At 37.8% G+C, this 12261-nt stretch overlaps 2 protein-coding genes across 3 annotated transcripts; both read right to left on the bottom strand.

Moving 5' to 3' along the window:
• Positions 1-485: 485 nt before the first annotated feature.
• LOC133530953 (rRNA 2'-O-methyltransferase fibrillarin) lies at positions 486-7272 on the bottom strand. 2 transcript variants are annotated; one of them, XM_061869012.1, is made up of 8 exons: positions 7129-7272; positions 6076-6246; positions 5091-5166; positions 4534-4636; positions 3616-3786; positions 2881-3002; positions 1871-1994; positions 486-1090 (listed from the first exon to the last, which is right to left on the bottom strand). In XM_061869012.1, the coding sequence occupies exons 1-8, from the start codon at positions 7139-7141 to the stop codon at positions 920-922; spliced, it is 951 nt and encodes a 316-aa protein (XP_061724996.1). In that variant the 5' UTR covers positions 7142-7272; the 3' UTR covers positions 486-919. The 2 variants fall into 2 exon arrangements, with proteins under 2 accessions (XP_061724996.1, XP_061724997.1); XM_061869013.1 differs by having other exon boundaries at positions 6079-6246.
• LOC133530952 (uncharacterized) lies at positions 7269-9234 on the bottom strand. The gene is made up of 2 exons (XM_061869011.1): positions 9175-9234; positions 7269-9067 (listed from the first exon to the last, which is right to left on the bottom strand). The coding sequence occupies exons 1-2, from the start codon at positions 9227-9229 to the stop codon at positions 7380-7382; spliced, it is 1743 nt and encodes a 580-aa protein (XP_061724995.1). The 5' UTR covers positions 9230-9234; the 3' UTR covers positions 7269-7379.
• Positions 9235-12261: the final 3027 nt, after the last annotated feature.

Genomic DNA, 12261 nt, shown 5'->3' with positions numbered 1-12261 from the left:
CATGGGGGCAAAGTTGTTGTTTAACCGCGTGTATGAATACCCGAGCAAGCGAAAGATTCCAAAATTGATACACGAGCGTAGCGAGTTGTTCGAAAAGTGGAATCTTGAGCGTTGCGAGGGTTAACAAACTTTGCCTAAGAGGGAACACTGAACTTTTCACCACACCAACAAGAGGAAAATACTAACGTTGAAATAGGTTTTCCCGAGGATCTACAGTATGAGGTTCTTCAAAAACACGGAGTGTAAAGATTTTTAAAGGGTCGTCAACGCGCATGTAACACCTCTGGAGTTGCAGGCGTCCATAGGCTACGGTGACTGCTTACCATCAGGCGGGCCGTATGCTTGCTTGCCACCGTCGTGGTATAAAAAAAAATACCAAAAGGGCCATCAACGCTCCTCGAACATGAACCTCCTCCTCCTCGTTCCTTAAATGCGAGACCAAAGTAATAGAACTTTATATGGCTAATGTGAAAAATAAAACAGTATTTGTCATTCGCACCATCGTTTATATTTTATCATTCTCTTAAAACTTACACATACACCTCACGTATGTCCATAAAACTTACTTAACACTATACTTAAACTAAAACATGACATCCGGCAGTATATCAAATACATTTCAACTTCATATATCTTTTAAATTAGTCCAAGTCAGAAACAGGAACCGTACATGGTGTGTTAGCTTGATGGAAAGCCTTAAATTCTATATCAATTAAACTTCTAACGTTTTTGACCTAGCTTTCTAAAAACCTGTGTATATGAAAGTTAATTCAGATTAAAATTCCAAAAATTCTGACCAGTTTTATCATTTAAGTAATGGAATTTAATGAAACAGAAAATAAATCAGGCAATTATTTCCCTTAATTTCATATTGATCTTACTCAAATTAAACTCTAGCTTTTGATAGTCAAGTAAACATCTATTTGTCTTTCTTGGGCGGTGGTCTGAAGACCCCGACGACGACGGCGTGGTCTCGTTCATAAGGTTCTAAAGTCAGCTGTTCCTGAGGCTTCAGTTTATCTGCTTGTAGTTTCTTCACTTCGGCCGCGAACACGGCTTCGGGTTGGGCGGTTGAGTCGATGCAGGAGGCCTGAGAAAGGAAAAAGGTTGGTGAGGTGATATAGAAGTCATAGAGGTGAGTATGAATAGTGGAATCCTCAGTGAGAGAGTTCATTATCAACATGAAAGATTTAGCATTTAGTTGTCATCATAAGATTGTATCATAAACTAGAAGAGAGTTGTAGACCTGTGGGTCCATAACACCACGAATGAAAAAATTCAAAAACACGATCGACAGATTGAGAAATGCGCCTGTAGAGGAGAACAACCGGATATACAATAACATGAATATTGTAATTTGTAACTTTACTATCGCCAATCTTCATTAGCACATAACTGGTTGCATCCTGTGTTTTTATATCTCAGATACCAAAATTACAGTAACATTGGCCAATGTACAAAAACAGGATGATGGCTGTTCTTGTACCAATTTCGATCAGTTGGACAAATTGGAGCAATTATTTTCATATCTGGAACATTAGAACAATGTTTAACCTTTTGAACGCCAAGAACTCCTAGTCGTCGTTACTAGTTGTGCCCACAGTGCCAGGGACGACTACAGGTGTTATGGCAGACACTGTCAAAGTAACCTTCACAGTCTCGAGTAAGGTTCTCTCTCTTGCGCCCGGGAGCTTGGCGTTTGAGTGATGTTTGTGTTTATGACATAAAGCGTTCAAAAGGTCCATTTTAACCTTTTGGCAACCGATTTCTCAAAAATTGGCTGATCTTACGAAAGGAAATGCTATATGACCTTTCAACACAGGCGAAACTAGCACTGAATAAAAGAACTGTTCTAGACAAATAGACATACCTTGATGGAAATAACGAAATGTCCTCCATTCTTCAAAAAGTGTTGCGCGTTGAGACTGACGATCCTAGCCTGGTCAGGCTGTGCCACGTCCGCGAATATCGTGTCCACCATGCCCACCAGCATTCTGAAATATGGACATATTAGTGATGGGGCTGATATAGGCGGCTGAAACTTGAGCTATGTGCTGGGCAGTCAGAGAGAGAGTTCAATGTATCAACATGACAGATTTAGAAGAACGAAATCATCATTTAGTTTAGGGCCTAACCTATGAATTCAACCAAAAAATTAAAATTGACTTGCTAAAAATAGAGCAAGCTTGGTTCTCCATACAAATACAAACGTAGTTACGCTCTCATTTAAAAACGACTAGCTAGGTTGTTTTGAAACTTTGTATTTACAATAGGATAATGTATATCTAGTCCTATAATTAGTATAATTATGTACCTTCAGATACCATTGTTTAAAAAATACCGCGAATTTAAGTTTATCATACAAAACTTATTTTTGCTCATAATCAATTCGACTCTTAGTTTTAAAATGAGAACGAATCTCCATTTGTATGGGTAGGTGAAATAAGTGAGGTGAAAAAGTATAAATAAATGAAAACCTAAGTAATATAAAAATATTGTAAAAGCTAATTTTACAGCAGTAGATGGCGCTGTAAGGCCTCATATATTATTGTTCAAGTGAACACTAATCAATGTGTAAGCAGGCCCTTATGCCGTAACTAGTTTATCAAAGCGCAAAGTTTCACAAAACAATGGCACCATACACCGCTATCTGCTTTGGCTCCTTTTGCTACAGTATTTTGCTTCCACGTCTAGAATTCCTTTGCTCATACTAACAGACAACTCTCAAATATCACAGATATTCTTGAGTTACAGATATTTTCTATAATATATCTCGTGGGGTTACTGTGGGGCTAAGTCGATTCGTGTAAGATTGTCCCATATTTATTATGTACTTATAATACAATACTTATAATTTACTCAAAAGTTCCCATAACCAACCTGTATTTGAGCGGGTGCCTGGCATCTTCAATGATAGGTATAATATTGGTCCTCTTCTTGGCCACATTGATAAGGTCCCGCCCGGAGCGGTGGGAGAACTCCACGGCGTACACCAGACCCTCCTGTAATAGACAAGGGGTTAGTTTGCGAAGTAAGTGGTGAACTTTTGTGAAGTTCGGGGGTTATCAGAAGTGGGTAAGTGGACATAGTCTTCACGAGTAGGTCAGGTTAGAGGGACCACTGATCATCATTAATTTTTTTTTTTTATTAGTGGGATAGAGTTAGACCAACCTAATTTTACAGTGATTCGAACAGCCCAGACGGTTCAAAGGTTATTTTAAATGTCACTAACACTTGCACCGTCCGTGCTGGCTTGGACAACTCTATATTACTTTGTAAAATGTAACTGCAAGATTTATAATGTTGCTATATTTAAACCATGCTTTTATAACCTCAGATAGTAAATTAGATTGATTATTCTGTAACTGATCTGTTATTTTAGTACAAAAGAATAATTTGATAGTAAATTGATCTAACTGTCATTTGGCTATCTGGGATATAAAAGCATGGCTTAGTTCACTAAACATCCACAACTATTTTGACTAAAAACTAGATATTTAAACTAATTGTTACTAAAATTTTCTCTTGCTTTATATTTTAGGAATGAAATATAGTCTTTTATAAAATTGATTTTACAATGATTACTATCAAAATTTTTCAACAAAGTCAACTTACCGGTCCAACCACATCGGAGACATGACTGACAGTAGTTCCACTAGCAGCTCCAAGATACAGCACCCTGGAGCCCGGAGGCATGTGTATGGCATCAACACCACCCATGATTGCCGCTGCCAACTTTGACCTGAACGGGTTCCATACTCTGTACTCCACCTTTTCTCCATCAGTCTGTAAAGAGGTACTTGGTCAGCAGAAGTAAAGTAGGGGGAAATGAGTGGGGTTTGGTGGGAGGGTCAGAAGTGGGTAAGTGGATATAGTCTTCACGAATAGGTCAGGTTAGAGGGACCACTGATCATCATTTTCTGTAACTATTTTTTTAATACCACGTCGGTGGCAAACAAGCATACGGCCCACCTGATGGCAGTCACCGTAGCCTATGGACGCCTGCAATACCAAATATATTACATGCGCGTTGCCGACCCTTTAAAAACCTGTACACTCTTTTTTTGAAGAACCCAATACTGTAGACCCTCGGTAAAACCTCGGCAGGAAGCTCATTCCGCAGCCGAAGCACGCGGGAGGAAAATATCTAGCAGATAAAATAGTATTTTTTACTTATAAATTTATTTAAAGGCCAGGCCACAACAGGGTGCTTAGCCAACGTGCCAATCGTTAACTCTCCATAGTGTAGTCATCTCTTTTACTCTTCCGTATTAAGTGCGACAGTGACAGGAGTTGATATTTCGTCGGGGATAGTGCAATACCGCGCAACTAACAAAGTCGTAAGAGTTCGAAATTCAAACAATGTACAAGGTAATTGGACCTTACTGCATTTGTTAGTTACGAGGTATTGCACTATCCCCGACGATTTGATAGCCCAGAACCGTCTAGAATTCTAACTAATGCCTATTTACAAGGCAGTTCTTTTTCTACTAGATTTAAGCTCAGAGTTTTTAAAACAACAAACATACAAACCTCCACAGATATTCTCTTTTCTCCATATACTTCAGACCCTGGCACAAGATTTCTGGTGACCAGCGCATCCTCTTTACCTCTGGCGATGAATACTCCAGCGTGTCTGTAAAAAACACACTTATTAACTAAATGAAAATAAGGAACACAACCGATAATTTGATTTGAAGTTGATCAGATACAAAAGTTGCTTCAAGCATTCGCTTTCAGAAGAACGAAAGTTTTGTAGAAAAACATCATTTCAGAGACTAAAGTACAGAATTTACACAAATAACTGTTTAAAAACGAATTTATTCGTTTCTTATTTTAACTCAATAATCTTTCTTCAAAGGTTTTTTTTTTACCTCTAGTGTGCCGCGTTTTTTTTTTTTTTCATATAGTTTCCTCAAACGTGAATCCGCGTTCGCGATACGAGCGCTTAATACTTTCCCAAGGGAGTGAGAATCAAATTTCAAGTTTTAAACTTCCACACAAAAGGCTCCTAGATTTGATTTTTTAAATGTTATATGCAAGCCTATATGGCTTGCATATCCTCCGGATGTAAAACAAAAAGGACAAACCTGTGTGGCTCAATGATAACTTGCTTGCCTCCCTTGAAGCCGCCGCCTCCTCTACCTCCGCCGCCGCGACCGCGGCCTGTCGACAGAAACATTTATCAGAACGGGAAGTTGATGAGGCAAGCTGTAAGTTTGTGCTGCAACATCAGAAGTGGGTAAGTGGATATAGTCTTCACGAATAGGTCAGGTTAGAGGGACCACTGATCATCATTTGGTGTCCTAATCCTACTAAATTTAATAGGTCGCACCTGGACTAGCTTAGCCTGTTGTTACCTAGCATTTAATTCTATTTAATTTTCTGTGTATTTTACAAGCTTTCATTTAACTTGCCCTGTTAGTTAGTATGTAATGTAGATATGTTAGTGTGGACCAAATGTTGGCAGCTAAATTTGATCCCACTTCCTGATTACAGAGAAAGCTGAAATGTTAAATCAGATGGCAATGCAATATTATGATGACATGGAGCTGATCTGATGATGGAGACAGAAGGTGGCCATGGAAACTCTATGATAAAACAACACAAACTAATGTTTAGAGTTGTTAGAATTGTCTCAATGATTATTAGTTGCCTGTGGAAAGAAAAGTACAGTCAGTGATAAAAGCTTAACTGAATGGTGCACAATAAAGAATATTTATTTACTTAGCCAAATAGTTGGTAATTAGTAATTACATATCATTTGGACCCTGCACCATTTTATTTTCAGTGATTTAGTTAATATCAATATTGTCAATACTAGACCAGAGGTTCCAACTGTCATTTGTTTCTGTAGTACATCTTCCACTCTGCTCAATTACCACCATATTCATATGTTCACACTCGATGAACAAAATGAAGTTTATTTTTTATTTGAACACAGAAATTAAAACATTACCAGCAGCTGAATGCTGCTTGTAGTTTGGTAGTGAGCTAAACAAGTGCAGTGCCATCTGCGCTTAGCTTTGTGCATCTCCCCTCCTACATATATAAAATGTTTAAAAAAAATCTTACCACCACCTCCTCCTCCTCCTCTGCCAAACCCTCTGCCGCCGCCCCTCTTCTCAAATCCCCCGCGGCCGCCTCCGCCCCCGCCCCCGCGACCTCCAAAGCCTCCTCTACCACCCCCGCGGCCCCGGCCGCCACCGAAACCCCCACGCCCGCCGCCACGGCCTCCGTTGAACTCTGAAACATGTGGGTGTTGTAGTGATGTTTGGTATTTGGTTGAAAGGCGGGTTTGATGGGGGTTATCAGAAGTGGGTAAGTGGATATAGTCTTCACGAGTAGGTCAGGTTAGAGGGACCACTGATCATCATTTTTGTTTTAAGTTGTTTTTGTCTATTTTATGTAATGGTAAATTGCAATATGCCTACTTAGAAAATAAACTATCTTTACCCATCTTATTTTTATCTTTATGTACCAGACATATGGGTGGTCGTGGACGTGGTGGTTGATAGACAGACCTCAACAAATCAACAATGGCTATAAATAGAACTAAATTGATCACATATTTGTATCAATTTAAGCAACATGTCTGTAAGTATAAAAAAATATAATTATTAAGAACCACTGTTTCATATGATTAAATGGAATAAGAGAACAATTTAACTAAAATTACAGAAAAAGGGCAACCACATGCAAACCACATGTTATATCAGTTTTACCCAAATTAAAAAATTAGGTTATGTTTGCTTATATGTACGATAAGACGCCTCACATGCCTACACGTGGGGTTATACAAATAAGTGCATAAAGAAAACACTGTAATAAATAGTTACTATGATAGAGACATGAATAAAAAAGCAACGTGGGTAACCTTGTGGTTATTTTAAAGGAAAAATCTAAGAAATGCCGTGAACAAATGGAACCTAACCTAAAACACCGCATGTGAAATTTCGTATTAAATCCGAAGGTATAGTGTAAGTATTGACTATAAGTTGTTTTGGCGTAAAAGAATATAAATGTATATAGTAAAATAAAATACGAGATAAATATAAAAACGTGGTAGTTATCTGGGCGCAAAAATGGATGATACATGTCAAGGCATAATGTTATAAAAAATCTTACCTGGTTTGCCCATTTGAAGCTCAGGAACTTATTATCAAAAATCCAACGTTTTATTATTTTTTGACTATCTATACACAAAAATAAACTTTATTTTCTTCATAAACCACGCGAGCCCATGACGCCGGTGTGCACTTGACCAGTGTTGCAAAACTGACATTTATGAAATCGGTGTTTCTACCAACTAAAAATCGGGAAAAATCGGGAGATTTCTGTTCAATTAAAACAAAGTAAAATAAGTGAAAAAACAGTTTTTATTCATTCGTTTGTATAGTATACCAACCCTTCTGGGACATTTTTAAATGTAATTCTTTTCCAATTGGAAAATTATAACAATTATTTTTGTCAATATATTGTTTTGTGTGCAACAATCCAATTATGGATCGGGTACACAGTCTATTGCGTTGACAGGTTTTCATTAAATTTATTGATGAAAAGACTCTTTCCACATTAGCAGATGAGTGTGGCAACACTAAAATGTTAAATACAAATGCAGATAATTTTGGAAACATTGCCGAGTTATCACCGCATTTAAGTGTTGACACACTCATCCAGAATTCTTCAATGTTGTCAGAAAACTTACTTATATCTTTTGTATTACGGAGCAAACGCCATTCTGTGTCTATTTCTTGATAATTTGGACTATCATGTAATTTTGGAAACATTGCCACTACGTCCACAATTGACGGTCGTTCACCCTTTTTTACATTTTCTGGACAAAATGCACTGAAGTGTTGAATTGGGTTATTTTTGATTGGAAATCTTGCAATAATCTGGTCACATGCTTCTATAAAAAATTGTAAGCATCTTGTCTTGAATAAATGCGTTTGGTCAGAAGTCAGATTTTTATCTTTTAAAAGAGTGCCCATGGCGTTTGCTCCGAAGTACATATCGTCTAGATTTAAAAACATGTGTGGATTTTTATATTCAATCTTTTCTAAGACAGTGTTTTTGACATAATCTCTTTTTAAAAAGCACTCAAACAGCGTTTTTAGACATGTACAGACTTGATCATACAAAACATGTATTTTTGCGTGTTCTGATTGCATCTCTTTGTTTAATTTGTTAAAAATAGGTAATACGAAGTCTAAGAATTGCAGAAATAGTAATGTGACTGGGTCATTTATTTTTTGTAATATATTGGTAGCTGCCAGTACTTCGTCGTTTAATGAAGCGTCAATAAAAAACAACTTTAAAGCTTGATACTGCTCCAAGACCCTTGATACAGCTGCATGCACTGACAGCCACCTGGTCTGACAAGGATGTAGTATTTTATGAATTTTTAATTCACAAAATATTTGAAATTCTCTGTACATTCCAACCCTCTTAGGACTTGAAGAAAAATAATTATAAATATCTCTTATGGTGTCTTCAACAAATCGTGGTATTTTGCTACAAGCATAAGAGGCACATAAATGGAAGGAATGGCAGATGCATTTCATAACAAACAATTCCTTTAATTCGTTAGTCAATAATGTCATAACAGAGTTATTTGAACCCATCATTACATTGGCACCATCGGAAGCAAAACCGATCAAATTTTGTTCATATGGAATATTATGCACTTTAAAAAAGTCTATGATGTTATTGTATAATGTAGCTGCATCTGCTGTTACAAGTGGGATAAGTCCTAAGAAACTATCTCTTACTTGGTAATTTTTAACATACCTGACGACTAAGCACAAATGTTTAGTAGTACTCCTGTCGGTAGATTCATCGATTATTAAAGAAAACTTATTGTTTCGTAAGTCTTCGCAGAGAGCCTTGAAACTTTCTTCACCGATAACGTTGTCAACGATAGCTTGTACCCTGGGACGCGAGCATTTTAAACTTTCAGCTATTTTTGAATCGGGGCAGGTTTTCACTATCAATTTTGTTAGGTGGCCAGTTATTGCGTACGGCAGGTTGTGTTCCGCTACAAATGCTGCTATTCTGATTTCAGCTGTAACCAAAAATAAAAAATGTAAATTTAACAACGTAGGTACATAGCATGCGTAAACTTCATAAAAAATATATTTAGAAAATTTACAAAAAATACAAAAATCTCACCTTCTCGGACTTGATTGTTGAAAGTATGTATTTCTTTATTCACGAAACCAGTCATTTTGGGTTGCGCCAGGGGCGGATTAAGAAGGCGCGGGGCCCTTAGCACAAAAGATCGCGGGGCCCCCTGGTTTGATGAATGAAATGAATAAGTGCGAGTCGGACTCGCACCCTGAGGATTCAGTACCATCACAACATTTTTACGATGTCTTAATTTTTGTCCACTCGTTTTCTATTAGCTTTGAACATGTTATGCAGTGTATTTTTTAGGGTTTTGTAGTCACCTAGAAACTCTTATATAATAAGTAGTTTCACCATGTCCGTCTGTCCGAGGGTTTGCTCCGTCATCTTTAGTGCTAGATAGCTGTAATTTGGCATGAATACATAAATCATGCATTGCGACAGAACGGGTAAAATAAAAACTATAAAAAAAATTAGGGTACCTCCCATACAAAAAAAATTCTTTGTTTTTTTTTTGTTTTGACCCTTTAGTGCAATGTGGCGTATGGTTGGATAAGGTCTTTCAAAACGAATAACAGTCTCCAAAAACTTTTTTTTAAATAAAGTTATTATTATCGGAAATAATCGCTCCGAAAGAAAAAAATACGTGCCCCCCCCCCCCTTCTTTTGAACCATAGGCCCAAAAAAATACGAAAAAAATCGTGAAACAAACGCTTAATAAATACTTTCAATGAAAACTATAGCGAAAATGATCGGTTTAATATCTTTTGGATTATTGCAAAAAATCTTCTCAATTCTTACTAAAAAGACGTACAAAGCGCTGCAAAGGTTACTCCCTTATGCTTGTAATGTAATGTAAATGATACTTACTACGAGTAATAGCCCCCGTTTAGCCTTTTTTGACTGAATGGTAACAATAATAAATATAAAATAAAAAGAAAAATTAACGGAGCCCCTACACAAGAAATGTTTTTTATTTTGTGTTTGTAGTTCGTGTCATCCACAAAGACGCGCCCTACTCCTCCTCCCAATCGCCTATAGTACCTACAAGTGTGGTATGCAACCTTTTACTAGTATAGTAGTTCTGTCTATACACATTAATTAGTAGACATATTAACTACTACATTGGCAAAAAGTTGCAGATTTGTACTATAAGCGATTAGGAAGAAGAGCGGGGCGCGTCTTCGTGGATGACACGAACTATAGGTATATGATGTCATTCAAAATCCGGAGTGTTTTCCTATATATTAATTTGAAGGAATTCCGATTTTTTAATTTTTTTATTCAGCCATTTTAAAAGAGCCTGATCTTAATGAAGGTGTGTTATTTTATCACAGTTCCTTTCTTTTATATAGGTTTCCTCCTTACCTTCGGTTTTCATCATCAGATCAGGTCGATTTTGCCAAATTTTGACAAATGGTCAAAAAATCGTTTGCAGATGGTTTGCAGGTTTTGAAAACAACTTACGAGTATTGCACGTTAAATAAAAGCATGTAGGGATACTGTTTAACAACATCAATATTATGAAGTTTAATAAAAGCTTGTAAAAATAGGTGACAAGTGAGTCTGACCTAATAGCTAAGTGAGCCAAAAAACAAGGCCAAAGGCTGAGCCCCACGAACTGAATATCCGGACCACACGATTTTGTAGCGTTCCCGTGCGAAGCTGAAGGCCAAGCTGCAGGAAAGCAGAGCCTAGAATGAAACCAATGCCAGAGTGTGAACGAGGCCGTAAGCCGAGCTCCGTATAAGGGTGGAGGGTGGAGGCCCGTAGCGTTCTATCGCGGCGCGACACCATGCAAAGGCTGAATGTAGGAGAACAGAGTTTGGAATTGAACCAATGTGATCTCGGCTCGCCTGCTGCTCGGCCTTAGTTCTTGCTCGAAAGTGCGACTTGCTGGGATGCTTTGGGTATCGGGCCCTATGTAGGGCTTTACATCCGGCCTATGCGAATGCAAAGCCCTGCATAGGGGCCCCGCTGTTTTCTTTTTATAACATTTTGACAATTAGATCATATGTATCACGGCTTTGCAGCAACTCGGCATATTTTGGGCGCCCGGCCAGCTGTAGAGGAGCGCGTCCTTTGGCCTCCTACGGGCTCAAAGGTGATCATCATTAGGCATTAGCTATAAGGTGCAATTTGTTATTTGAAATAATAATTAATAAATAAAATCATCCTTCCTTGCTTTTCACTACTATGTTTTTTTGTTCTTTTGTTCGTTTCCGCGCTCTGCTGTTTCCTGCAGCTTAGCCATGCACAATAGTTTGAGATACTCTGCACCTTAGGTTTTATGCTAAACTCAGCTCTCGGTCTTTGCGTAAGCCTAAAAAATCTTTAAATTTGGTATCGTCGTAAAGAAAAATAGACAGGATAATAACAAATAATAATAATTGATCAAAATTGTTACTGAAAAAGACATTGTAAATAAAATGTGGTAGTACAGGATCCGCGGAGTGCGAGTTCTACTTGAACTTGGCCGGTTCCGCGTGCCGAAATCGCATGGTCAAGGTCGGAGCGCGGGGCCCCCCTTAGGCGCGGGGCCCTTAGCATATGCTTTTTCTGCTGTTCGGTTAATCCGCCACTGGGTTGCGCTGCTAAGTTTTGTATGCTTCTTTTGTGGATTTTATATGAAGCGTGAGTTTTTAAAGCATCTACTCCAGATGAAATGTTTATTTCCTTTTTGCAGCTTAGACAATGAGCATAATTTATACTGTTTGTACTGGCTTTTAACCACCCAGAAAATTCAGGTTGACTTTCCCACTGTTTTCTGTATTTCTGAGCATGTTTTTTTCTTTTTATTCCTCTCGTAGTCGTACCACTTGTACTTGGTATATCACTAATCGAAACTGAAGAATCTGAACTAGACATTTTGACACTAATGTGGTGCTGATAATATTTTTTATTGATTGCGATAAGTAAGACTTGCTTTTCCGACGAATGATTAGAAAATAAACAGTAAAGTAAACAGCAGTCGGTTTATATCAATGCATAAGCATTAAGCATCGAAAAAATATGCCCCGTAGGGACTTCCGATTTTTTTAAGGTCCTATGAAACTGAACCCTATTCCTTAGTATCTTCAATCCATTGCAGTTTTGAATGACATTTTGTATTATACTCAAAATAGGTGAATG

Source organism: Cydia pomonella, chromosome 24 (genome assembly GCF_033807575.1).
Source record: "Cydia pomonella isolate Wapato2018A chromosome 24, ilCydPomo1, whole genome shotgun sequence".
Classification (NCBI taxonomy): domain Eukaryota; kingdom Metazoa; phylum Arthropoda; class Insecta; order Lepidoptera; family Tortricidae; genus Cydia; species Cydia pomonella.
Note: the sequence above shows the minus strand (reverse complement) of the source record. Positions and strands in the feature narration are given on the sequence as shown.